Source organism: Passer domesticus, chromosome 28 (assembly GCF_036417665.1).
Source record: "Passer domesticus isolate bPasDom1 chromosome 28, bPasDom1.hap1, whole genome shotgun sequence".
In the NCBI taxonomy this organism is placed as follows: domain Eukaryota; kingdom Metazoa; phylum Chordata; class Aves; order Passeriformes; family Passeridae; genus Passer; species Passer domesticus.
This window is the reverse complement of record NC_087501.1, coordinates 3,953,105-3,978,137: the sequence shown is the minus strand read 5'-3', so window position 1 is coordinate 3,978,137 and position 25,033 is coordinate 3,953,105. Positions and strand designations below refer to the sequence as shown.

At 67.9% G+C, this 25,033-nt stretch overlaps 4 protein-coding genes across 8 annotated transcripts in view; all 4 read right to left on the bottom strand.

Annotated features, from left to right (window-relative positions):
• Nucleotides 1-15: 15 nt before the first annotated feature.
• C28H8orf58 (chromosome 28 C8orf58 homolog) lies at nucleotides 16-3,803 on the bottom strand. The gene is given in 6 exon segments (XM_064400349.1): nucleotides 16-212; nucleotides 215-382; nucleotides 898-985; nucleotides 1,070-1,674; nucleotides 3,375-3,521; nucleotides 3,524-3,803. Coding segments are annotated over 6 exon segments (1,269 nt in total). The 5' UTR covers nucleotides 3,753-3,803; the 3' UTR covers nucleotides 16-180.
• A 582-nt stretch (nucleotides 3,804-4,385) lies between these two features.
• On the bottom strand, nucleotides 4,386-10,938 carry PDLIM2 (PDZ and LIM domain 2). Of its 4 annotated transcripts, XM_064400339.1 has the most exons (12): nucleotides 10,427-10,632; nucleotides 9,564-9,723; nucleotides 9,222-9,442; nucleotides 9,034-9,145; nucleotides 8,574-8,725; nucleotides 8,178-8,247; nucleotides 8,005-8,096; nucleotides 7,866-7,911; nucleotides 6,030-6,169; nucleotides 5,620-5,765; nucleotides 5,439-5,544; nucleotides 4,386-4,875 (listed from the first exon to the last, which is right to left on the bottom strand). In XM_064400339.1, exons 4-12 carry the CDS (start codon nucleotides 9,130-9,132, stop codon nucleotides 4,686-4,688), a joined length of 1,041 nt encoding a protein of 346 aa, XP_064256409.1. In that variant the 5' UTR covers nucleotides 9,133-9,145; nucleotides 9,222-9,442; nucleotides 9,564-9,723; nucleotides 10,427-10,632; the 3' UTR covers nucleotides 4,386-4,685. The 4 variants fall into 4 exon arrangements, with proteins under 4 accessions (XP_064256409.1, XP_064256406.1, XP_064256408.1 ...); XM_064400336.1 differs by having other exon boundaries at nucleotides 9,034-9,723; nucleotides 10,427-10,938; XM_064400338.1 differs by lacking the exons at nucleotides 9,222-9,442; nucleotides 9,564-9,723 and having other exon boundaries at nucleotides 10,427-10,938.
• Nucleotides 10,939-10,948: 10 nt separating this feature from the next.
• Nucleotides 10,949-17,842, bottom strand: SORBS3 (sorbin and SH3 domain containing 3). Its single transcript, XM_064400348.1, is given in 21 exon segments — nucleotides 10,949-11,090; nucleotides 11,177-11,283; nucleotides 11,366-11,445; nucleotides 11,529-11,957; nucleotides 12,051-12,176; nucleotides 12,248-12,362; nucleotides 12,493-12,539; nucleotides 12,626-12,705; nucleotides 12,805-12,920; nucleotides 14,010-14,065; nucleotides 14,736-14,822; nucleotides 14,923-14,964; nucleotides 15,040-15,124; nucleotides 15,199-15,313; nucleotides 15,405-15,468; nucleotides 15,539-15,762; nucleotides 15,848-15,953; nucleotides 16,035-16,199; nucleotides 17,283-17,400; nucleotides 17,402-17,519; nucleotides 17,522-17,842. Coding segments are annotated over 21 exon segments (2,451 nt in total). The 5' UTR covers nucleotides 17,631-17,842; the 3' UTR covers nucleotides 10,949-11,028.
• Nucleotides 17,843-19,883: 2,041 nt separating this feature from the next.
• The window catches only part of PPP3CC (protein phosphatase 3 catalytic subunit gamma), a 42,780-nt gene continuing 37,630 nt past the window's right edge, over nucleotides 19,884-25,033 (bottom strand). For both annotated transcript variants that reach the window (XM_064400340.1, XM_064400341.1), the window contains one exon: nucleotides 19,884-23,609. In XM_064400340.1, coding sequence (XP_064256410.1) covers nucleotides 23,434-23,609 — 176 coding nt within the window. In that variant the 3' untranslated portion in view covers nucleotides 19,884-23,433. The remainder of the gene's footprint in view (nucleotides 23,610-25,033) is intronic.

Genomic DNA, 25,033 nt, shown 5'->3' with positions numbered 1-25,033 from the left:
AAGAAAAAAAGGTGAAGGGGGTGCGCCAGGCCGGGGACCGGCCCCGGGCCGGCGTGACGTCATGGGGTGAGGTGTGACGCAGTTCCTCCATCCAGGTGTGGCGGTGGCGGTGGGACCCCCGGTCCTACCTGCAGCGGCCGCCGCGCAGGGAGCGGCGGGTCAGGCGGGTGAGCAGCACCTTCACCCGGCCCCAGTGCGAGCGCCCGTCCTGCGGGAGAGCCGCGGTCAGCGGGGGCACCCGGGGCTCCCCCCCGCTCCCCGAGCCCCCCCGGCCGTACCTTGTCCGGTGCCGGGACGCCCGGCCCGCCCTCGGCGGGCTCCAGCAGGCTGGGGGAGCTCACCGAGTGTCCCCACAACCGCCGGCACGGCCCGGGGTCCGCTGCTGCAAGGGGGAGCAAAGCTGGTCAAGCTTGGGGTCCGGCTGCCATGCCACATGCTGACCCCTCACCTTGTCCCGCCATCCCACCCTGCTCAGCTGGCACCGGTGCTGCCATTCCCGCATCCCCCAGTGCTCACCTGGCCCCAGGTGCCGTCATTCCTGAGCCCACCCTGCTCACCTGGCCCCAGGTGCCGTCATTCCTGAGCCCACCCCACTCACCTGGCACCGGTGCTGCCATTCCCGCATCCCAAATGCTCACCTGCCCCCAGGTGCCATCATTCCCGAGCCCACCCCGCTCACCTGGCACTGCTGCTGCCATTCCCGCATTCCCAGTGCTCACCTGGCTCCAGGTGCCACCATTCCTGAGCTCACTTGGCCCCAGGTGCCGTCATTCCCGATCCCACCCCATTCACCTGGCACCGGTGCTGCCATTCCGCCATCCCCCGGTGCCACCATTCCCGATCCCACCCTGCTCACCTGCCCCCAGGTGCCACCATTCCCGAGCCCACCCCGCTCACCTGGAGCCTGGCTGTCCGAGCAGGAGCGCGGCCGGAACCCCTCGCCCCTCCAGGTGCCCACATCCTGCCTCGGAGGCTGCCGGCTGGGCTGCGGGCGAGGAGAGGACGGGCGGGGCGTGAGGCGGGACCCCCACAGCCCCTCCCCGCGCATCCCCCTGCCCCCGGCGCTCACCAGGGTGGCCGGGCGGGCTCCGGCCGCCCGCTGCCGCAGGGCTCGGCTGTCCTGCTGCAGCCGCGCCAGCCGCTCCAGCATCTGGCACACGTGCTCCAGGTAGCGCAGCCCCTGCCCCGACACCGCGGCCTCGGGCACGGCCCGGGGGTCCCGAGGGAGCCCCCCCGCAGCCCCCTCGGCCTCCCGGGGGTCCCGCGGGGGCTCTGCCAGGTCGGCAGCGCTGGCGCTGCGCCGGCTGAGCTGGCGCGGGCAGCGCTGCCTCCTGCTCCGCTGCGCTGCCTGCAGCAGCCTCCGGCTGGCCGAGCGGCTGCGGGGGCTCCGGGGGGGCTCCTCTCCGGGGGGCTCCTCCGCCGGGAAGCCGTCCAGGGAGAAGCGGCTCTGGGAGCACAGCGGGGCGCAGGGCGAGTGCTCGCTGCTGGTCATCTCCACGCCGGAATCCTCCGACTCGAGGGGCCTGCCGGCGGCCGGGGGGCTGCTGGGGGGCTGCGCTGGGGGTCCCCGGGTGCTCATGCCCCGCGGGGGCTGCCGCGGGCTCTCCTGCAGCCGGCGGTAGACGCTGGCGGAGGTGCGCACGATGCAGCTCTCGGCTGACTCCCAGGGACCATCTGCGGGCGAGGGAAGAGGGGTGGGCTCAGCTGGGGCAGAAAACTGGGTGCCCACCACCCTGCAAGCCCCCTGTAGCAGCTCCAGCCGTGCCCAAGGCCGCTCTCCAGCTGGGAATACGCTCCTACAGCCCCAGTGTGTTGTCTCTACTGCCCAAAAACACAGCCCTGGCCTCAGCCATCCTCCTCCTCCTCCCACGCTGAGCTGCTGGGGGGCACCCATGGCCCCCACCCTGACCTGGGCAGGGCTTTCGAGCCGGGTTCCTCCTGTACCCCCCTCCAGCTCGGTGCCGGTGACCCAGCACACAGCACCGGGGGATCCCGGGTCTGGGATGGCTCCGGCACCACCCGCTCCTCGCACCCGTCCCCGTGGGAGGGGTGGCATCGGCAGCCGGGATGTGCCCCCAGCACCCCGCAGCTCCAGCCGGGATCGTGCTGCACCCGCGGCCAGGTCTCTGTGCCCAGCGCTCCCTTCCCAGCCAGGCCGCGGCTCCGGGAGCTGCCAGCGGAGCTTGGGCACCTCCTGCGGGCTGCCCACCCCCAAAGCCCCGCTCGGGGGGCTCGGCACCCCCCCGAACGCACTCACAGCAGCTGAACCTCCTCTTCCAGACGGCGCGGGAGCCACCCCACATCGCCGAGCGCCAGAGCCGAGTGCCGGGCGCGCGTCCCGGCGCTCCCTTTTATTGCCGCCCCGGCCGGCCACGGGCCCTGCATCCAGAGGCACCTCATTACCCGACCGGTTCCCAACTGGTTCCTCGCAGCCTTTGGGATCGGCGATACTGGCTGGGCCGGTGGTTAGGGACTCCCTTCCCACCGCAGCTGGGAAGGCGAGAGGGCTGTTCGGGCGCCGGCAGGCAGCCAGGTGCCGCCTGCATCCCGCCGAATTCCAGAAAACTCACTCAGGGCTCCAGCGTGGGCTCAATTCACCGCTCGGGGGTCGCGGTGCTCCCAAATTCCTGCCCCTCCTGCATCCCCCGGGGGCTGGAGGGGCCCAGGGGAGCCGGGACAACCCGGCCGCTCGGCGGGATCGAATCCCAGCAATGGCGGGGAGCAGCCCGCCCGCCCCAGCAGGATTGAATCCCAGGAATGCCGGGGGGCAGCCCCTCCACCGCGGCTCCGTGGCCGCTGCCAGCATCCCCCTTCCCACACGCCGCGATTCCACAGGCTCCGGGACCCCACGTGCCAAGGCCGCCACCACGGGGGTGTCACCGCAGCCCCACGAGCGTGGGGGGCACTGCAGGGCGAGGAGGGGCGTGGGGGTCCCCATCAGCTCCTCCTGGGGGTGCCCCCCGCGTGGGCAGCTCCAGCTCAGCCCCGGTACCTCCCAGATGTTGCTGCTGGAGGGGTCCCGGCACAGCTGGAGCTGCGGCACGCTCGGAGGTGGGCCCGGGGTTTTGGGGACCCCCACGCCGCATTTGGGGACGGCACCGGCCCGTCAGCCCAAACACAGGAAGGGAAAAGCTGAATTCCCAGCGCAGCCGGTGCCTGGGCCCCTCCCGGCAGGGAGTGGGGTGGAAAACAGGGCTGCAGGGACCCCCTTACACAAACTGGGGGTTCCGGGGACCCCCGGGCTCCTTCTCAAGCACAGCCAACACAAACCGGGGTTCCAAGGACCCCGGGCTCCCTCTCCAGCAGAGATCCCTGAGGGATCCTGGCAGGCTGGGACCCCGAGGGAGCCCCCAGCCCCGGGACCACCGACTCACCGAGGTCAGCGCGGAGCGGCTGCACCGCGAAGGCTCCGCGGCGGCGCAGCATCCTCGGGACGCACCGGGAGCGAGGGGTGAAACCGGGAACAGGGCAGGGAGCCGGGGGCTGCTCCTCCGCTGCTTTATCCGGCAGGGCCGGGGGCGGCACAGCCCCGGGGCGGGGCGGGGGTGGGGGGCCGCCCCCTGCCTGGGCAGCCCCTTCGCCCCCAGCCCCAGCTGCGCTATCCCAGGAGGGCTCAAAGCGTTTATTCCTCTTTTCCCCGTGTGGAGAGGGCGGGAGAAGGGCAGGACCATCATCATCATCCTCCTCCTCCTCCCTGCCTGGGTGTCATAGAGCCGTGGAATGGTTGGGTTGGAAGGGACCTCAAAGCCCATCCAGTGCCACCCCTGCCGTGGGCAGGGACACCTCCCGCTGTCCCAGGCCGCTCCCAGCCCCTTCCCTCCCGGGATCCAGGGGCAGCCCCAGCCGCTCTGGGGTGATTAACCGGGAATTCGATGGGGAGAGCTCTGTGACCGAGCCCGCGGCTCACGGGGGGCTGTGGCACACCCCGAGCAGACCCCAGAGAGACCCCAGGCAGGAGGGGAGGGGGCGGTCCTGGCTGTCCCTGCTGCAGAGGGCAGGGGAAGGGACAGGTCTCTCCCAGGCCGCTGATAACAGCGAATCCCAGACAACAGCTACGCCCAGATAACAGCAAAGCCATCTCCGTGCGCGAGGGCACGGAGGGCGGGGCGCGGCGATAAGAGCACCTGGAGCAGGACAAAGGCCTCGGCCAACAGCCCCCGATAAACTCGGACACCTCCCAGGGACACAGGGAGGGGCCAGCCAGCCCCGAGGGCAGCCCCGACCTTCCCGGGAGCAGGACAAGGGGCGGCACCGGAGCACCTGGACACCCACCCGCGTGCAGGCAGCGGGGCTGGGGGGTCTGGGGGTCCCTGTCTGCACCCCGGGTTTGGGGTAGAGCCCTCTTCCCCCTGCCCTGGGGTCCCGGCACAGAGCAGACACGGCAGTGGAGCAAATATATATTATATTTAAAGAGAATCCGCTTTAATTCCTGGGAGAAGCCCTTTGCAGTCAGTGCACAAGCCGTGCCAACCCCTCTCCGGTACCCAAGTGCTCAAGCGACCCCACCCCAATGTCCCCTCGGTGTCCCCCGGGCTGAGAACTCACCCAGCTCATCACACACAGCCACGAAGGGGGTGGCTGCACCGCATCCCCCCCAAATCCCGTCCGTCCCCAGCCTGGCAGTGCCCCCAGGCCAGCCCTGGGGTGGGACAGCCGGGGGACGCGGGGTGACCGGCGGCCGGGGCTCAGGAGCGGGGGGACACGGGCCGGGGCCCCCCCGGGGGTCCCTGGTAGCGCAGGCGGGCGTGCTTCTCGCAGAAGAGCTCGTCCCCCACCCAGAAGTGGCCGCGCATCTTGAGGCTGAGGCCGCAGTCGGCGCAGCTGTAGCAGGACGGGTGCCGGTAGCGGCCGTCCTGGATCCGCACCGCCTGCGTCCTGCGGGGAGGGGACACGCGCTCAGCCGAGGTGTCCCCAGCGCCCCCTCCCACCCGGGCACAGCCCCGCGGTGGCCCTGGAGCGATGGCAGGGATGGATCCTGCCCTGGGACCACTCACACCGCAGGACCGCCCCCATTTTCACCCCTGAAGGAGCAATGGCAGGGATGGATCCCGCCCTGGGACCACTCACACCCCAGGACCGCCCCCATTTTTACCCCAAAAGAGCAATGGCAGGGATGGATCCCACCCTGGGACCACCTGGGCCCCACTCACACCGCAGGACCACCCCCATTTTCACCCTGAAGGAGCAATGACAGGGATGGATCCTGCCCTGGGACCCCCCAGCCCCATTCCCAGCCCACCCTCAGCCCCAGTTTCACCCCTCCGGCAGCGACAGCAGGGATGGGCTCTGCCCCGGGACCCGCCCCACCCACACCCAGGATTATTTTATCCCTGCCGGGAGCAATGTCAGGATCAGACCCTGCCCCGCGCTGACAGCAGCCCCTTTTTGGCTTTTCCAGCAGGGACGGAGCCAGCCCCGGACCCCCCGGCCCCACTCACGCGATGCTGCTCCCGCACTTCTCACAGACGTGCAGCTTCTGCACCCCGGCCACGGGCTTGCGGGCCCCGGCCGAGAGCCGGCTGGGGAAGGGGGCTGCGGGGGCTCCTGTGGGGACACCAGGCCATCAGGGTCCTGCCACCCCCCTGCCAGGGCTCCCGCCGCCCTCCGTGCCCCCCTCACCTCCTTCCTCATCCTCCAGCGCCTCCTGGAGCAGGCGGAAGGTGCTGGACTGCCGCGGGGCCGCCCGCAGCTCCCGGTTCTCCTGCAGCATCTTGTAGACTTCCGAGTCCTCCTCCAAGCGCCTCATGGCCGGCTCCGAGCCCTGGCTGCGGGGCGCAGCCCCAGGGGAGGTTTTGGGGGGTTCGCAGCGCCCGGATTCCGGGACCCACCCGGCCCGTCCGCCACCTGCTCCCTCCGCCCGGGAGCTGCCCCGGCCTGCCCGGCCCTCCCTCGGCCCCACCTGCCTGCAGGTGAGTTAACCCCTTCCGCGGGCTCCCTCAGCACCACGGGTGACAAACCGGCGCGGGGACACGGGGCTGGGGGTTCCCTTCCGTGGTGTCCCCCCCGAGAGCCCCCAGCCCGCTCCGTACCTGGGGCAGGGGGAGGAGAGGCGCCTCTCCCTGGGGGCTGCCCAGGGGTTTTGGGGGGCTCCGAGCTCCGGGGAGGGTGGGCGCGGGGGGGGAGGCAGGACGGGCCCCTGGGAGCTGCTCTGGCGGCTCAGGCGTCGCTCCTGGCAGGGGGAGAAGTGAGGGGAGTCCTGAGGGGCTGCGCTGGGCTGGGGGGCTGCAGCAGCCCCCAAAAACACCTGAGGGTGCCCACAGACCCTCTCTCTCCCCCCAGACACCCCAAGGACACCAGGACCAGGCCCAGGGGCTCTCCCCAAGCCCAGATCTCCAGAGGGATGCAGGGATGCTCCGTGGCGCTGCTGCTTCTCCTTCCCACCCAGGCTGGGACCCCCCAGAGGGGCCAGGGCAGCGCCCCCACCCCACAAGGCAGCGCCTGCGCCCCTCCCCTCCCCTCCATCTGCTCCTGCTTAGCGGCCTCGGCGCGGCCGGGAGGCGCAGCCCGGGCTAAGTGGAAGCCGATGCTGGCGGGAGCAGCTGCCACGCAGATCGGAACGGGAATGAACCCCCCGGGACCCCGGGGCGGGCGCAGGGCACGGGGACCCCCTGCCCGGACCCCTGGAGAGGGGCAGCGCCGGGGCTCTGTGGGGCCACGAGGGACGAGCTAAAGTTAGGCACGGGAGGAGCCGGGCCTTGGCCTCATCCCTGGGATGCGGGGAGGGGTGGGATGGAGCCAGGGGCAGCCCCCCCTCACCGCCCCTGGGCCGTGGGGCTCGGGCACGGCACCCCCATGTCCCCAACCCTCCGGAGCCGGGAGGGACCCTCGGGGGCAGGGAGGGACCGGTGGGGCAGGGAGGGAGCCCTGGGAGCCGGCACCAAAGCAAACAAGGAGCTGGAGGGAAGGAGGGAGCGGGCCCGAGGAGCCCCCGGCGGCCGGGGCTGCGGCCAAAGGCAGCTGGGAAGGGCCGCGCTCGGGGCCGCGGCGCTTCCCAATTTGGGCTTGAAAAACAAGAAAAAGAGAAAGCGGGGAGGAGGAAAGGAGGGAGACGCCAGGGCCGGAGCCAGCGGCTGCCCGCAGGGAGGATGGGGCGGCCGCGGGCAGCCTGGCACCGAGCTCGGGGTGGAGGAGGCAGCCAGACCCCGGGCATCCCGATCCCAGACCCCGGGCATCCCGATCCCGCTCCCGGGGTGTCCCGATCCCGCTCCCGGGGTGTCCCGATCCCGCTCCCGAGGTGTCCCCATCCCAGTCCCGGGGTGTCCCGATCCCACTCCCGGGGTGTCCCGCCGCGGGTCCCTGCCCGGCCAACGCCCCGGTGCCCCGGGCTGGCAGGAGCGGGGCTGGGCCTTCCCAAACTGGTTTGGCCTCCCCAGGCTGGCGCCGCTGCCAAGAGGAGCAAAACATCCCTGGGCAGGTGCGGCGGTGCCCGCGGGGCCGGGGGCGCTGCCAGCGCGGCGGGGAGGGGACACCCCCGCAGCCAGCCCCGACGGGGACCCCGGGGGACAGCGGGGCTGGGCGGCGACAAGGCCGTGGGGCTGCAGACAGAGTGGTTTGGGGGCTCACAGGGGGGTTGTTTTGGGGCTCAGAGGAGGGTGGTTTGGGGGCTCGAGGGGGGGAAGGTTTAGCATTGCAAAGGGGCAAGGTTTGGTGGTTCAAAGCTGGACGGTTTGGGGTTTAAAATGGGGATGGATGGTTTGGGGGTGCAGAGGGGGATGGTTTGGGGGTGCAGAGGGGGATGGTTTGGGGCTGCAGAGAAGGATGGTTTGGGGGTGCAGAGGGGGATGGTTTGGGGGTGCAGAGGGGGATGGTTTTCAGGTTCAGAAGGTTTTGGTGCCCCCAGCATCTCTGCCCAGCTCCCTGCTCACCTGGGGGAGGCCGGGACAGGTGAACTCCTGCTCCAAGGGCTGTGAGCTGGGGGAGAGAACAGAGCCATCAGGGGGGTCCCTGGCCCTCCCCAGCCCCCTGCTCGCCCCCAGCCCCACACACAGCCCGGCGCAGCCTTACCTGGCACTGCCAGGCGGGTGGGTCAGGGATGCCAGGCTGGGGTCGAGCGTCCTCGGGGCGCTTCGGCTCCCACTCGGCACCTGCAGCGTGTCCTGGGGAGGGGAGGGTGACACCAGCAGCTGCCACTAGCCCTGGCTGGGGCCCCGGGCGTGCAGGGGCTGCCTGGAGCTCACCTGGAAACGCGAGGCCAGCATCTCTGGGGAGGTGTCCCCGTTGGTGTGGCTGGCAGGTGGCACCGGGGACCTGAGGGCCAAGGGAGAGCAGCAGCGTTTGGGATCAGCCCCGGGAGCCCAAAACCGCCCGGTGTGACCCCTCCCCGCAGCCCCGGGGGCCGCGGAGCAGCCGGGTCCCCAACTGGGACCAGTTGGCCGGGAAACGGCTGCCAGCGCTGCCAGGCCTCGTTAGCGCCCGACTCCTTAATTAGAGAGCAGGGCCAGGCTCCCGCGGGGACGGCACCGCCCCAGGAGCCACGGGGGGGAGAACAGGTGACACCCGCGTGGTTGGGGACCCCAGCCCCGTGCAGACAGCGCTGGCACCCCGGGCCGGTGTCGGGGTGCCCCAGCACCCACCTCTGCACCTCCAGCCGCAGCTGCCCCGGGCTCTGCTTGATCTTGTTCTGCGCCTCCACGTTGAGCATCTCAGCCGTGCTCTCCCCATTGATGGTGACAATGACATCCCCCGGCCGGAGGTCACCCGCGGCCGCCTTCCCGTGCTCCGTGACCTCCGCGGAGAAGGGGACGCGGCCCGGTGACCCCCCCGTGCAGCCCCCCCCACCCCCGCCGGGATGCTCCCGCCCTCTGGAATCTCCAGGGCGCTGCCAGAACAGCGCCAGACCCTCTGCCAGGAGGGACCGCGGCCTTGGGAACAACGCCCGGAAATTTGGCACAGCCCAGCCCAGCCCGGGGGCCACGGGACCCCCCCGGCCCCCCCAGGCCCCCCCAGCCGCCGTGGCCGTTCCCGCGGAGCGGGATCCCCCGAGGACAGCAAACAGGATCCGCTCCCGGGCCGGGGCGCACGGGGGGCTCCTACCTTGGAGACGGTGATGGGCTTCCCGAAATCTCTTCCCCCGGAGATGCGGAAGCCCCACGGCGCCGGGCCGGGCAGTGTCACTGTCACCGTCACCGGCATGGCAGCGGCGGCTCTGGGTGGGCAGGAGCGAGGTGTCAGCGATCCCGGGCGCCGAGGGGATGGGGCGGAGGGGACCCCCCTGCTCCTACCCACGGAGCACACAGCGAGGGCCTCCCTGTCCCCGCTGCACCCTGAGGGTCCCCAGCGCCGGCAGCGCTTTCCTTCCGGGGAGGGGACCCAGGTCCTCGCAGGGTGACAGCAGCCACCGCCGCTTCCTCCTGCGCCCCGAGGCTGGCGGCTTCCTCCCCCGGGCCAGGGGGTCCCAGGCACCCGGCGGTGCAGCCGAGACAGCCAAGGTCGCTCCCAGGAGCTGGAGCGAGGCAGGAAATCGGTGACGCCTTGGCAGCAAGGCCGGCTCTGTGGCCTGGCAGAGCCGAGCTGAGGGCTTGGAGGGGAGGATGTGGCAGCGAGGGACGGGTTCTGCTGCTCACCACAGCAGCGTCCGGCACCCAGCAGCCCCAGTCCTTCAAATCCACGCTGGTGAAGGGCGCTGAGGATCCCCCGGGGGTGGCACAGGGTCCCCGTGGCACCCCAGCGAGTGGCACAGCGCTTGGCTCCGATGGGATGGGTGGGAATGTGCAGCCGCATCCCCTAAATCCACACCAGATCCCATCCCACCCCTCCCGCTACAGCCTGGGAGAGCTGGGCAGCCCGTCTGGAACCGGGCACCCCGTCCGGCACCCGGCACCCCGTCCGCAGCCGCCGGGAATGTCAAAAATCCCAAGAGCACAAAGAGGGGCTTGAGAGGCTGCCCGGAAGAATTTCCTGGGCTGGGCTTCCAGCGCCGGGAGCAAACCCCAAACCCCCTCCCCATGCCCAGCCCCGCTCAGCATCCCTGGGGACCCCCCACACCCAGCTGGGCACCCACCCCAGACCCCCCGACAGGCCTGAACCTCTTCCCGGGACCCTGCACCCCTTCTTTAGACACTGCACCCCACCTCTCCCTTATGTCCCTTTCTCCAGTCCCTGCACCCCCCCTTCGTGTCCTTCACCCCTTCTCCATCCCTGCCGAGCCCTGCTGCACCCCCCGCAGCCCACCTGTGTCCGCGCTCCCTCCCGGCTCTGTCCCCGCCGCACAGCGATGTCTTTGTGCCCGCGGCACCGCCTGGCACCCGCGGCCCGAGCGGCGGCGACGGGCGATGCCAGGAGGCGCGGGGACGCGGGGACACGGGGACTTGGCACTGGCCAGGGCCGTGGGGACACAGTGGCGCGACCTGCCCGCACATCCCTCTGCACCCCCGGGCACCGCGACCCCCGACGGACGGACCCCCGCACCCGCGCCCCCCGCACTCACCGGGGCGGCCCCGCGGGGCTGCGGAGCCGAGCGCGGCCCGGGACGGCACCGCCTCCTCCGGAGGAGCCGAGCCGGGCCGGGCCGGGAGCGGGCTCGGCCCCCCCGACGGGGCGCACGGCGGCGGCAGCGCCGCCCCCCGCGGGCCGGGCCCGCCCGTGGGCGCGGGGGATCCCCGGGCCCCACGCAGCGCCCGGCGCCGCTCCCGCCCCGCGGCCCGCGGTGGGACGGGTCCCGCGAGCGGCTCCTCCCCAATCCCGGCACGCTCAGAGTCGGGCTGAGCTGAGCTTTAATGACGGAGAAGAAGCGAAGGCGACTCCCGGACACGCGCCCACACCGCGGGGCGCGGCCGTCACGGTCAGCCCCGGCACCGCGCAGACCCCGGGGCGACCCCCGGGCCGGGGGCACCGGGCGGCGCTGGGGAGGGGGCGGGTTAAGGCTCCGGGGCGGGGGAGACACCCCGCCCGGGGGGGTTCGTCCCTGTTAGAAGCAGCCCCATAGGGGCGGGAGGGAGCTGGAGTGCGGGGACACGGCGGGGACACGGCGGGGCGGGACGGGGGAAGCCCCCGGCCCCGCTCCTCCCCCGGGGTCCCCACGGCCGCGGGTCACACCGGCGCTACGTAATTCCCGGGGAAAGTGCCGAATTTCTGCGTCCTCCTGGACACTCCTGCGGGTGGAAAGACGCGGAGAGGTGGTGAGGGGTGAGGGTGGCACCTTGTCCCCATCCCTGTCCCCAGGGCGGTGGCCACACACCCACGAACCAGCCGTCGTCGCACTGCTGCATGACATCCACCCTGTCCCCTTCCCGCAGCTCCAGCTCGTCGGCGTTTTGGGGCCGGTACTGGTACAGTGCCCGGTACCTGCGAGACAAAGCGTGGCCAGAGCCCACCCCGGTCCCCGGCGGGGACACCGCGCCCCGGGGACGCCGCTGCCGCTGCTTACGGGGTCCACCGGATTTCGGAGCCGTTGTAGGACGGGGCGGGCTCGGGGCGGGCGCTGCTCTGTGCCGCCGGGCTCGGGCGCTGTGGGGGGACACGGAGGGCTCAGGGCGGCCCCCGCAGCCCCAGCGGTGCCGGGGCACGATGCCAGGGCGGGGGGCACTCACCTGCTCGGGGGTCCAGGCGGGACGCCGGGGCTCCTGCGGGTGGGCGGCCGCAGGGTGCGGGGGGCTGGCAGGGGCCACCAAGGGGCTGGGGGTGCCAGCGTGGGGCAGCTTTGGGGACGGGGGAAAGGCGGCACCGAGGTGGCGCGGAGAGGACGGGCGGCCGGCCGGCACGCCGGGACCCCGCTGCGCTTCCCGGGGGGAAGGGGGGATGCGGGGGCCGGGCGAGCGCTGCAGGGACGGGGATCCGGCCGCGGGCCGGGGGCTGCCGGGGGCGGGAGAGGAGGGGATGTCCTCGGCGCTGGCCTTGACCCGCGGCTCCTTCAGCACCTGGACGTAGGTGGCGGGGAAGATGCCCTGGCGGCTGGTGCCCGAGATCCGCCCCTCGTACCAGTTCTCGTTCACCCGCCGCACCAGGCAGATCCGCTCGCCCTGCCGCGGGAGCAGAGCGCGGGTCAGCTCGGGGCGGCACGGCACGGCACGGCACGGCCCGGCACGGCACGGCACGGCACGGAGCCGCGGTACCTTGCGGAAGGAGAGCTCCACGTGCAGATCCCCTCGGAAGTTGTAGAGCGCCAGCGCCTCGCCGTATTCCAGCACCTGGAGCGTGGGAGCCTTGATGGGCTTGGGCACCTCCGTGGGGGGCAGGATCTGGGGGGACACGCGGGTGAGGGGCAGCGCCAGCACCCCCGGCCCCGCCGTCCCCCACGGCCCGGGCTCACCTCCACGTAGTTGGAGGGGAAGATGCCCACGCGGCCGTGGTGCTCCCCCTCCAGCCAGTTCCTGTCCACTTCCTTATGGATGTAGACGATGTCCCCCTTCTGCAGCGTCAGCTCCCTGCAAGGGACATTGTCACACCCGTCCGGGGGCACAGACCTGTCCCCGGCTCGGCTGGCAGGGCCACCCCACGTGCTGGGGCTCCCCCATCCCCATCCGAGGCGACCCCAGGAGCGACCCCGGCGCTTACTTGGGGGACTCAGCTTGGAAGTTGAACTTGAGGCGAGCAGCTTTCATCTGGGGAGGGAGAGCAGAGCTTACAGGGAGCCCCCCCAGTCCCAGCCCCCCAAACCCCACATGGCACCAGACCATCCCAGCCTCACCTTTTTCTCCTCCCTCTTGACGGCCTCCACGGGGTCCCCCAGGTCCGACAAGCTGGGGAGGGTCCCTGGCCTGAGGGTGTCTGTAGAGAGCGGGGTGTCACTGGCCGGGGTGCCCCACAGCAGGGCTTGGGGGGCTCGGGGGGATAAAGGGGGGCTCAGGGGGCTAAAGGGGGGCTCACCTCTGCCGGGGCTCCGGTCACTGGCCAGCCCCAGCCCGCCCCGCTCCATGCTGGGGGTGCCAGGTGAGTGGTGGGGGACAGGGGGGCTCCACAGCCGGTGGGGGGACAGGGGGCTCCTGCGGGGTGACAGTGGCTCAGGGCAGGGCTGAGCCTCGTGTCCAGCCCTGCTGCCATGAGCCCTCCCTGCCCTCTGTGTGGCACAGGGCAGGACGTGGGGGTCCTGTGAATTGCATGGACCAGGACCCCCGGGTCTCATGGACCAGAACATCAGGGACCCTCAGGACTCCTGGACCCCTGGGTTCCACAGACCAGGAATTCGGGGTGCCCCAGAACCAGAATCCCAGAATTCCATGAACCAGGATTTTGGGGTCCCCCAGAACCAGGACCCCGGGATCCCTGGGTACCCCAACGTGAGGACGCTGGGGTCCCCCCGAAGCAGGACCCCCGGGCGTGCTCTCCTCATCCCTCCAGGGGCTCCTCCCAGGGGCAGCCAAGCGGGACAGGTCCAAAGTTTTCCGGCAGCGCCGGCAGCGCGGCCCCGCTGCCGCCGAGCAGGAAGCGCCGGGGAGGGCTAATGAATAACCCCGCTGCGGGGGGCGCTTAAAGAGCCCAAATGCGCCCCCCAAGCCGGAGGAGGGGTTGGGGAGGGGGGCAGCCACCCCGCCGGGGGTCACGGTAGGTCCCACAACAGAAGGCGCTTATTTGTTTGTTTGTTGTTTGTTTGTTTGTTTGTTTTCCTGCCGCTGCCGGGGCACAGAGGGTCTGTGGGGACACCCTGGCGTGCCCACCCATCCCGGGGTGCCCACCCATCCCGGGGCGCTCCGGCACCGCCGGCACACTGTCCCCTCCCGTGGGGCCGTGGGGACACAGCGCTGGGAATCCGAGCGCCGTCACCTCCCCTGGGACGGGGCCAAGGGCCGGGACGCGGTGTCCCCGCTCCGGGGACGGGGGAAGGCTCAGCCCCGCTCCGGCCGGTCCCACCCCGCGGCAGCCGGCCCGGCGCCGGGTCCCGCCCGTGCCGGGGTGCGGGGGCCCGGGGGGCTCGGTGGGGATCCCGGGGGCGATGCCGGGGGGCTCCCAGCCCCGGGACGCTGCAGGGACAGCCCGCCCGCCGCCCCCCGAGCGCGGGGCTGCCCCTCGCCCCCAGCGGGGTCTGGGCACGGGGGTTTGGGGGTGCGCGGGGCGGGAGCGGCCGCTGAACTCACCGAGCAGCCGGGGAGGCCGGAGCAGGGGAGCGAGCGGTGGGAGCAGCCGCCGGGCTCTGCCGGGAGGAGCGGGAGGGGGTGGGAGAGAAAAATTAATCATCCAGGAGGCCGAGTCTCGGCGGGAAGCGAAGGAGTCCAGCTCGGCTGCGCCAATAAACCGCCGGACGGACGGACGGACGGATGGGCTGGGTCCTAAAGCCCCACAGCCGCGGCTCCAGGCCGCCGCTGAGCCGCCGTGCGCGGGTCCAGATGTGCACGGGGCCAGCCAGGCAGGCACCGAGCTGTGCACGCAGCCAGATGTGCAGGCGCCTCGCTGTGCATTCGCCCGGCCGGGCAGGCTCCAGATGTGCAGGGCTCCAGCCGTGCACACACCCAGCCGTGCACACATCCAGTTGTGCACACACCCAGCCGTGCACACATCCATCCAGTTGTGCACACATCCATCCAGTTGTGCACACACCCAACCGTGCACGCACCCAGATGTGCAGGGCTCCAGCCGTGCACACACCCAGCCGTGCACACACCCAGCCGTGCACACATCCAGTTGTGCACACACCCAGCCGTGCATGCACCCAGATGTGCAGGCACCCATCCGAGCATTAATCCAGATGTGCATCCCACCCCGTGCATGTCCGAGCCTGGCACAAAGGCTGAGCCCACAGCTGGGTGTGCCCACAGCTGGATGCCCTGGGGGGACCAAGGGGCAGCAGGAGGGGCGGGGGGTACCTGCCGGGGGGTCCGGTGTGCCTCCATGTCCCTCATGTCCTTGTCCAGCTCCTCGCTGAGCTGCTCCAGCTCCTGCTCCAGCAGCACCTGCAGGGGCAGGGCGGGGCAGTGGCGGGCCAGGCTGGCACCGCCCGCGGGCACCGGGACCCCGCTGCCACCCCCTGCCCCCCGCCCGCCGCCACCTCACCTCGATGGACTGAGCCCGCTTGGGCCGCGCTGCTGCCGGGGCCTGGAAAGGGCACGGGGCCGGTCAGGGGGTGCCCACCGCGGTGCCCACCCCTCCCTGGTGCCAGGGCCTGCCTACCTGCTCCCGCGGAGAGAACTCCCCTGGCTCGTAGTCGAAAATGCTGCCAGGCTCGGCGGTGGCGCCGGTGGCTCCCCAGCGGGTCCTGTGGAGCACGGGAGGGGTTCAGCCACCGCCGCCCCCACCCCGTGGGCACCCAGGACGCCGTGCCAGGCTCACCAGTCCATCCCGTTGGGCATTCCGGAGGGCTCAGCTGGGGCCGAGCCCCTCCTCCGCGGCTTGGGGGGCGACGGGGGCGCCGTGGTGGGGCAGGAATGGGTGTCCCAGTCGGGCTCTGAGGAGGGGGGAGGTGAGCGGCTGCCGAGCCGAGCCGAGCCGAGCCGAGCCGTGCCCGCTCCGTGCCACGCCCGCGCGGCCGGGCTCACCTGGCAGCTTGCAGTGGATCTGCCGGAACATGCTGCGGTACCAGTCCCGCGGGCTGTCCACGCTCTGGGGGGACACGTTAGGGTGGTGAGGGGGTGGCAGCGGGGTGACACCCCCGCCCCGCGCCCCCACTCACCGAGCGCGAGGCCAGGGGCATCCCGGTCTCGTCCACGGGCCCGATGCCATCGTACTTCACCCAGCGCCGCTCCCGCCGCTTGCTGTCCTTGGTCCAGGTCGCCGACCAGCCCGGGGGCCGCGGGCAGGCGGGGGCAGCCCGGGGGCTGGGGCTGGGCTGGGCGGGCACCTGGGCGCTGGGGGCTTTCGCCTCCTTGGCCGGCCAGGTCTGGTACCAGTCATTCACTGGGGACAAGGTGAGCGTGGCTGAGGTGGGCACCGCTCGGGGCAGCCCCCAGGGTGTCCCCAGTGTCCCCAGGGCTCTCCGTACCTGAGCTCTTGGGAGCTCCCTGGCTGCTCTCGGCGGTGCCGCGGCTCTCGGGGCCGTGGAAGTGGAAGTTGAGGGTGTTGGAGCCGCGGTGGCGGATGACGGGCACCTGCGGCACAGGGAGGGGCTGGCACAAAGGATCGGGGGGTGCAGCCCCCCGAATCCCGCAGCGTGTGCCAGCCCCACTCACCCGTGTCACGGCGTGCTGCGGGGACACCTGCACAGGGGGGTGGAGGCGGGGCACGTCCTGCACAGCCGGAGCCGCGCTGCTGTCGGGGGGCAGGAGCCGGCCCGCCATGCCCGGGGGGCGGGATGGTGCCCGGGGGGCGGGATGGTGCCCGGGGCTGCCCGTGCCCTGTGGGAAAAGCAGCTGAGCTCGCGGGGCAGCCCGTGGCCATTTTCCTGGGCATTCCCGGGCTTTGCCAGAGCGATGGGGGCTCGGAGGAGCCCCAGCCCCACCCTGGGAGCATCCCCTGTTCTTCAGAGGCGCAGGGGACACCACGGGTGGGGTGACAACCGCGGGGGCAGCGTCCCCCGCTCAGAGAGCCTGGCGGTGCCAGGGGAAGCGGCTGTTCCTGTTCAGATCCAGCCCTGGCACGGGTCCCCAGCTCCCTCTCCATGCGGATCAGACCACCCCTCCGGAGGGACGGACCCAGCCCGCCCGGGGCCCCGGTGGTGCCGCGTTCCCCCGGCCCCGCATCCCGGCGCGCTGCCCTCCGCCCGGGCACGTGGCGGCAGCAGCGTCGCCCGCCCGGGAGCGCTGCCAGCGCCGGGAACACGACAGGGCAGAAATATTTCCCCGCCCTGCAGCGCAAACAGGGAGGGAGCGGGGACGGAGGGACGAGGGGCCGGGAACGCGCGGCCGAGCCCGGCACCGCCCGCCGGGAGGGCGATGCTGTGACTCACCGGGAACCGGCCGGGGGGCGGCTGGGGGGGACGGGACCCCCGGAGCCCTGCCCGACACCGGGGTGGCTCCGGGGGGAGCTCTGGGGACACCTGTGCCCTGCTGGTGCCTCCACGCCGGCAGCGGCGCTCGCAGGTGCCAGACCCCGCCTCAAACGGGGCGTCCTGGGGGGTGCCGGGGGTGCCACCCCGACACGGAGCCCTCTGTATGTGGGGGACCCCCAAATGGGGGCCGGTGACCCCTCGGCTCCCTGTGTCCCACCCCGCTGGAGGCTCGGCAGCCCCAAGGCCGTAATTAATGTTAATCACCCCCGCGGGGAAACTGAGGGCCGGGGAAGGATGTGTCCCCGGGCGCAGAAAGTGGGGTGCAGGCTCCCAGCCCCCAGGGCACCCCAAAAACATCCACGCCATTCCCGGAGCAGCGCCCACACGGGGCTCGGCCCCATCCTTCTCCTCCTTTGGAGTGTTCCCCAAAACCTGTCCCCGGGGGTCCCCTCGGGGCCCCCCCAGCCAGCTCTTACCTCCTGGGCGGTGCCGGCGGGGCCCCCGGGACGCGCCGGGGTTTTGGGGAGCCCCGGGGCGAGCGGGACGGAGCTGCGAGCGGCAGGGAGCAAAAATTCACGGCACGAGCTTTGCCGGGAGAAGGAGCGGGGGGCCCTCAGCGCTCCGTGGGGGGCTGGGGGGGAGGAACCCCCGGAGCATCCCCCGGGAGGGTCGGGAGGCACCGTCCTGGCCGGCGCTGGGTCCCCGTGTGCCCCGGCCCCCCCGGGCTGCGCTGCCCCCCCAGCGCTCCCCGCTCTGGAGCCGGGCCGGCCCATTCAGAGTTTCCAGTGACATTTCCAGGGATGGGATCCAGGGAATGGAGCCAGGAGGCTGAACTCATCCCACGCCCCGCGCACGCGTTCCCGCGCACCCGGCCCCCGCTTACGAAACGGGGCGAGCCCGGCGCCGCCGGCCCCCGCCGGGGACGGGACTCGGGGGGAACTTCGGGAAAGGATGGAAGTGCCGGGTGGAGATCGGGACTGAGGGAGGAGTGGAGTCTGTGCTCCTCCGGACCTCCGAGCGCCGGGATGAGAGCAGAGCCCCCATCCCCACTGCCGCCCACTTTCCCATGGGTGACCCTCCATCCCCTCCATCTCCTCCATCCCTCCATCCCCTCCATCCCTCCATCCCCTCCATCCCCTCCATCCCCTCCATCCCTCCATCCCCTCCATCCCCTCCACCCCTTCCATCCCTTCAATCTCTCCACCCCTCAAAGATTTGGGCACTGGGGACCCCGATGTAAGACCCCCGTGCCCTGCCTGTGTCCCACCTCACCCTCTCCAACGTCACCATTTCCCCCTCCGATGGAGAAGGGGATTTAGGGGGAATTTCTGGAAGAGGATGAGGAGGGGAATGCTGAGAGGTGAGGGCCGAAGTGGGGTCTGTGCCCACCCAAACCCTGGTATGGGGCACAGTCAGAGCAGAGCCCCAGCCCCACTGCACCCCTCCATCCCCTCCACCCTCCCATCCCCGAGGAATGCGGGCAGGGTCCCCAGGGAACACCCCCGTGCCCCCCTCGGGCAGCGCCCGCACCCACCGCTCACCCGCCGGCCGCTTCCTGCTCCCCCAAACTGCTGACACCCCCAAAACGGGGCTGCCCCAGCCCTTCCTCATCCCGTGAGCTCCCACGTGAGCCCGGGGGATGGTGGCTCCGCTGCCACCCCTCGGTCCCCACCGAGCCACCGCCCCCTGCTGCTGGGGACGAGGGGGACGCTGGCAGGAGCCCGGGCTGGCTGCGCCCGGGGACACCGGGACATCGGGGACACAGGGGACACAGGGGACACTGGGGACACAGGGGACAGGGTGTCCTGCCCCCGCCGCGGCCCCGAGGGACGCAGCTCCCCCTCATTCCCAACGCCGTGGGAATGAGGCAGCTCCTTGGTGCCAGCTGGGGACACCGCGGCGGAGACACAGGCTGGGGACAGGGGCTGATCCGGGGTGACAAGGGCAGGGACGGCAGCAGGGCCGGGGAGGGTTGAACGCAGCGAGGGGACCCCGAGCCCATCCCTGCTGCCAGGGGCTGACCGTCCCCTCCAGGTCCCCTCCCGGTCCCCTCCAGCCCACCAAGTGACACGTCTCGATGTCGCAGCCCCGCTGGCGATGCGAGGAGCAGCCCCCTTCACCGCAGCCCCCCTCGGGGTGCCAATGCCCCCTGCCCAGACCCCCGCTCACCTCCCGGTGCCCGTGCCCGGCGCGGAGCCTGCGGCGCCGGCGCTGCCTCGGTGCCTCCTCCCCGCGGCTCCCAGCGCCGGCCTCCGCTCACAGATAAATATTTAACGCGCAGTCCGGGCCGGGATTAACAACGGGCGAGTGTTTCCTGTTTGCTCGGCGCGGCGATGCCAGCCGGGAACGCGCGGCTGCCCCGGGGATGCTCCCGGGGATGCTCCCGGGATGTGCCGGGATGTGCCGGGAGCCCCCCGGGTCGGGAGCGCTGCCGGGGGCCGGGGGCTCCCCGGTTTGGGTGGGAACACCCAGGAAAAGGGTGGGAGAGCCGCAGCGTCCTGCCCGGGGCGTGCCCCGGGTGCATCCGGCGGCCGGGAGCGGGGATGCTGCGGGAGGAGCAGGTGGGAAACGGGAGCACGTGCTGAGCCCAGCTCGAGGAATTCCACAAGGAATTCCACAAGGAATCCCTGCTGCCATGGGGAGGACGGCCTGGAGTCCTCCAGAGCTCATCCTGAATATCTGGCTGCCAGCTGGAAAGAGGGGATGGATCCCAGGCGTGGAAGCCACAGCAGATTCCTGGGGATCCCTGGGCAGGATCCACAGAACTGCGACCCTCTGGATCCACGTGGATGGATCCCGACCCCGGGGCTGCTCCCTGGATCCTCCCTGTGGAGGGAACACCCCCAAAAGTGACAAGGAAGGAGCCGGGGTGGAACAAGAGCTGGCACATCCCGTCCTGTCGCTGCTGGCACGGCGTTATTTACCCAGGGAAGGCCGAGCAGCAGGAGCTGAGAGCTCTCCAGAGCCAGCCGGGAGCGTGTGCCAACGTGCCAGGGCACAGCCCCAGCCCTGGAGAGGCTCTAAACCCCCCAAATCCTTCTGGCAGCACAGAACCCCCCTCAGCCCCCCAAAAAATCACAGTAGAGCGCAGTGACTGTGTCAATTTTTAACTTTTTTTTTCTTTTTTTTTTCCTCCTTAAAGATGACTCCGATTTACATCGAGACAGTTCTAACAAATTCATTCCTTGTTTCACAAAAAAAAAAAAAAAAGAAATTATATTAAATAATTTCTGCCAATAAATAACATTTTCACCATTTTTTTTCTCCTTTCAACAGAACTAAAAACAAAAAAAAAGCAAGAAATAAAAATAAAAATTAAAAAGGAGGCAGTCTCCAGGCAACGGGCGTATGATCCTTCAGCATCGAGAACCCTAAAATCACCATCACTGCACCCCTGGAGGGCTTCAGGTCCTCCCTGGCCGAGGTTTGGTGGGATCTGCATCCCTGCCAGCTCCCCTGGCCAGGTGGGATCTGTGCCAGAGGCAGCCAGAGGGGTTCTCCCAATCCCAAAAAGAAAATTAAGCTTGGACTCAACCCACCACCCGCCCCATTGCCGACTCCCCTCCTTGGACATGCACCTTGCTAGAACATGCAAAAAAACCCAGGCTGCAGGGAGGTGGGGGCTTTCCCTGGATCTGGGGGCTCCCCCGGGGCGGGGGCTCCCCTCAATCCCGGTTGTCCAAGCTCCAGGTGGCAGCCGGGGAGGGGAAGGGACGGGCGGGAGCTCGGAGAGGAGGGGTCAGAGACAAGCCCAGCTCCGAGGCGCTGGATTTGTGGGGGAAAAGGAGGAAAAGGGGCGATTTGGGGGCGTTTCTGGATCGTTTTTTTGGTTTGCCGTGGTGGGGATTGGGGCAGGGAATTCTGCCCCGAAGTTGTCCCCAAAAAAAGGGGAGGGGGGATCTCGGCTGGGGCTGTGGCGGGGGAAGCCCGGCAGGGAGAGGGGGCGTTAATTGAGGGGGTAATTAGCACCCAGAGCCCCATCGCTGCTCCTCACCCCCTCGGGAACTGCTTCAAAGGGAAGAGGGGACCTGGCAGTGGGACATCCACACGTGCCGGTGCCACAGGGACACGGGGGCAACTTCCAGCCCTGGCCACCACCTCTGGGGCTGGGCAACCAACATCCAGCCCTTGGCCACCATCTCTGGGGCTGGGCAACCAACATCCAGCCCTGGCCACCATCTCTGGGGCTGGGGCAACCAACATCCAGCCCTGGCCACCATCTCTGGGGCTGGGGCAACCAACATCCAGCCCTGGCCACCATCTCTGGGGCTGGGCAACTAACTTCCAGCCCTTGGCCACCATCTCCAGGCTGGGATGGTGCAGCTCCACCAGCCCCAGGGATAAGGGGGGACAAAATCCCCCCCCTTGGCCACCTTCTCCAGGACAACCACCATCCAGCCCTTTTCCAGGGCTGGACACTGGGAAGCTGCAGCTGCAGCAGCCCCAAGGATTAGGGGGTTGGATCTGAGCCCCCAAACCACGAAGCACAAGGTCCAAAAAGGATTTTGGGGAGGGGGAGTTGGTGATGCCAGAGCAGGAGAAGAGGGTGGGGGGACAAACTGCCAGCAAAGCAAATCCCCCTCTGCGATGGGCCGGGCCCTGCTGACCCCCCCACGCTGGGAGCAGGGGGTGCCAGGCTCGGGGTCCCGCAATTCCCATCCCAAAGATCCCGACTAAAACCTGGCAGCTGCTTGGGTGAGATCCCAGCCTGGGTCAGCACAACACGCCCGAACATGCACGGGCAGCCCCGGGCACGGCCCGTGTGCCCGGGTACCACACACGGGCTCACCGCGCTCACAGGAGGCCCTGAAGGACAAAGAAATACTCACAGACAAAAGGCAATTTGGCCCCACTCCTCGGACTGGGGGGAGAGAAGCTCGCTCCAAACATCTCGCACTTTTGCAAAGCGGTGGGCGTGGAAAAAAAATGGGATCAAAGGGGGAAAAAAAACAACCAAAAAGAAGGAAAAAAAACAAAGAGGAAAAAAATAAAGAGGGGAAAGTGGAGGCATGTGACTGAAAAGTGTGGAAACCCAGAGGTCTGCTCACAGAATCCTAAACAGCCCCGTGGGATTAGGTGACGTGTGAGACAATCTGAAAGCTTCCTGGGAAGTTGCTGTTTTCCTCCGGCGCTGGAATCGCCGAGGCAAGACAGCAAGATGCAGGGAAAGCCTTGGCAAAGATCCCCTGGGAGAGCTCAGCCCTGCCTGCAGAGAGCACGGGGAAGGGGGAGAGGGAAGGCTGGAGGGGTGCTCCAGGAGCTGCGGCTGGGAAGGGAAGTGACCCACGGGAATCCCCCAAAACCCTTCCCCAGCACTCCCAGATTTAGTGAAAGAAGGCTCAGAGTGACACAATGCTCAGCTCCCACTCCAAAATCCCTGACAACACCCAGGGGAACCCCCAGGATCCCTGTCCAGAACACCCTGCCAAAATTCCTGCCAGATCCCCTCGGTTCTGCCTTCCAAGCCCTCCCTGCTCCCCATGCAGGGGCTGCCCTGCCACCAGCACCGAGCCACATCTCCCAAAACCAGCAGTGCCACACCCATCTTATCGCAGAGTTTTATCAGCAACCCCCTGCTCCAGCTGCCGGGAAAGGCTGAGCTGCCCCTGGCTCCTGTGGAGCAGCCGAGGGGGGGTGATGGGGGACAGGGAGGTGACACTGGGGGACCACCCTGCCCCCCACACCCCAAACTGCTCAGCAGGGGCTGATTCCAGAGCTGGGAGCAGGGAATGTGCCGTGGGCTGGGCGCTGTGCTGGTGGGGAATGGGGGAGCTGCATCCTCCGGGGTGTAAATCACCCCCTCTTCCTCCAAAACTCAGGCCCTGCAGCTTTCCCAAGGATCAGCAAAGCAGAGATAATTCCTCTGCTCTGAATCAGAGGCATTCCCAAGGGAATTCTGCTGCACAAGCTGCTCCAAGAAGAAGAGCCACAACAAGGGGCGGCACTTCCCCCACCTTCTCCCTGTTTTCCTTTGGGACTCCCCTGGGATAAAGCTGAAATCCTGAAGGAAAAGGTGCTGGGATTGGTGTGAACAACCCTGGAGCCCTCCGGAGCTACCCCTGGCTGTCACCTTGGAAAAGAGGGATGGATCCCAGCAATCTGCCTCCCAGGGAACTGGTTGCTAAAGCAGCAGCTGCAGGTAGGCAAGGGGTGGAAGAAAACAACAGGAAAAATCTGGGAAGAAAACAGGTGTGTAAAGGAAAACCAACCCAACCGTATCCTGAAGGGAAGGACCTGCTTTGGAAAGCTCAGGCTAACTCCAAACTGTGCCAAAGCCAACGACCCAAGTTGCCTGGTTTGACTGATTTTTGTTTTTTAATCCAGCCCCTCCCTGGCAGAGGTTTGGCCTCTTGGTGGGGGGAAAGCTGGACAGCACAACACTCCCGGGATGCTCTAGCAGTTGGATTGGTTTCTAAATTAAAAAAAAAAAAAAAAGGACATTTTTATATATATTGAGCATAAATAAAAAAAAAAATTACAAAATGGTCGCTTTCTTACAGAACGGATGCGGACTGGATTTATGGACGTGCCTCCAGGTGAAGTTGGTTTCTCCCCCTGCCCCCACCCCACCCCCATAATAAATAAATAAAATTCATGAAGTTTTGGATCCTCTGGCGCTGCAGCCCCGGGCGCTGGCAGCGTTACTGGGGTTTCTTGCCCGTGCCGTTCTTGTCCGCAGAGTTCGAGGTTACCAAGTTCACGGGGCCGTCCGAGTGCAGCGAATCCTTGCGCGGCGGCATGCGCTCGTTGATGCGGTCCAGCCCCCGCGCCTCCTCGAAGCTGCGGATCTTGTGCTGCGGGGAGAAGCCGCGGATGGCTGCGGAGGGAAGCGAGCACAGGGAGGAGCCGTCAGCGGCAGCGTTGCCCCGGGAGCCCTCCAGCACACGCCAGACACCGACGGGGACACGGGCGGGGACAGAAAGCACCTGCCGGGATCTGGGGATGCTTGGGTGGGGAGGGTTTGGTGGTTTGGTGCTGCCAGCTCGAGGTCGGGAGCAGCTGGCAGCAAAGTTTGGGATTTGCACTGCTCCTTAAGAGGAAGTTCTTTTTAGGGAGGTTTGGGATTTGTTCTGCTCCCTGAGAGGAGGTTCTTCTTTTGAGGGAAATTTAGGATTTGCTCTGCTCCTTAAGAGGAGGTTTTATTTTTTTAGGGAGGTTTAGGATTTGCTCTGCTCACTAAGAGAAGGCTCTTTTTAGGGGAGGTTTGGGATTTGCTCTGCTCTATAAGAGGAGGTTCTATTTCTTTAGGAAGGTTTAGGATTCACTCTGCTCCCTAAGAGGAGGTTCTTTTTCTTTAAGAGAGGTTTAGGACTTGCTCTGCTCCCTAAGAGGATGTTCCTTTTTTTTAGGGAGGTTTAGGATTTGCTCTGCTTCCTAAGAGGAGGTTCTTTTTCTTTAAGAGAGGTTTAGGATTTGCTCTGCTCCCTAAGTCCCTAAAAGGAGGTTCTTCTTTTTAGAGAATTTTAGGATTTTTTCTGCTCCCTAAGAGCAGGTGAGGAGGTTCATTTTTTTAGGGAGGTTTAGGATTTGCCCTGCTCTCTAAGAAGAGGTTCTTTTTCTTTAAGAGAGGTTTAGGATTTGCTCTGCTGCCTAAGAGAAGGTTATTTTGCTTAGGGAGGTTTAGCATTCACTCTGCTCCCTAAGAGGTTTAGGATTTGCTCTGCTCCCTAAGTCCCTACTAAGAGGAGGTTCATTTTTTTAGGGACGTTTAGGTTTTGCTCTGCTCTCTAAGAGGAGGTTCTTCTTTTTAGGGAAATTTAGGATTTGCTCTGCACCCTAAGAGAAGGTTCTTTTTAGGGGAGGTTTGGGATTTGCTCTGCTCCCTAAGAGGAGGTTCTTTTTTTTTTAGGGAGGTTTAGGCTTTGCTCTGCTCTATAAGAGGAGGTTCTATTTTTTTTAGGAAGGTTTAGGATTTGCTCTGCTCCCTAAGAGCTTTTCATGGTATCAAGCAATGGTTTGGACTGGGAGATTAAAATCATCCAGTTCCACAATCCCAGGTTCAACCTCAGACACTTCCAGGGATGGGGCAGCCACAGGTTTTCTGGAAATTCCATCCCACGACCCTCATAGGGAAGAATTTCCTCCCAATATCCCAAATCTCCCCCTCTTTTAATAGAATAGGAGGAACTTGATAAACCAGACAAGTGCTTGCTGTCCCCAGAGAGTGAAATCTCAGGAAAATTTCAAAGCTGAAAAACACGACACTAAAAAATAACAATTAAAAAGAAAATAAAAATTAAA

Excerpts from the sequence above, each read along its gene's own strand:
- PDLIM2 (XM_064400336.1), bottom strand. The coding sequence starts at position 9,720 with ATGCGGCTGCACATTCCCACCCATCCCATCGGAGCCAAGCGCTGTGCC. Across the intron at positions 8,248-8,573 it reads CTGCGGCTGGAGGTGCAGAG|GTCCCCGGTGCCACCTGCCA; the intron begins GTGGGTGCTGGG and ends CTTGGCCCTCAG. Across the intron at positions 4,876-5,438 it reads AAGTGCGGGAGCAGCATCGC|GACGCAGGCGGTGCGGATCC; the intron begins GTGAGTGGGGCC and ends CCCTCCCCGCAG.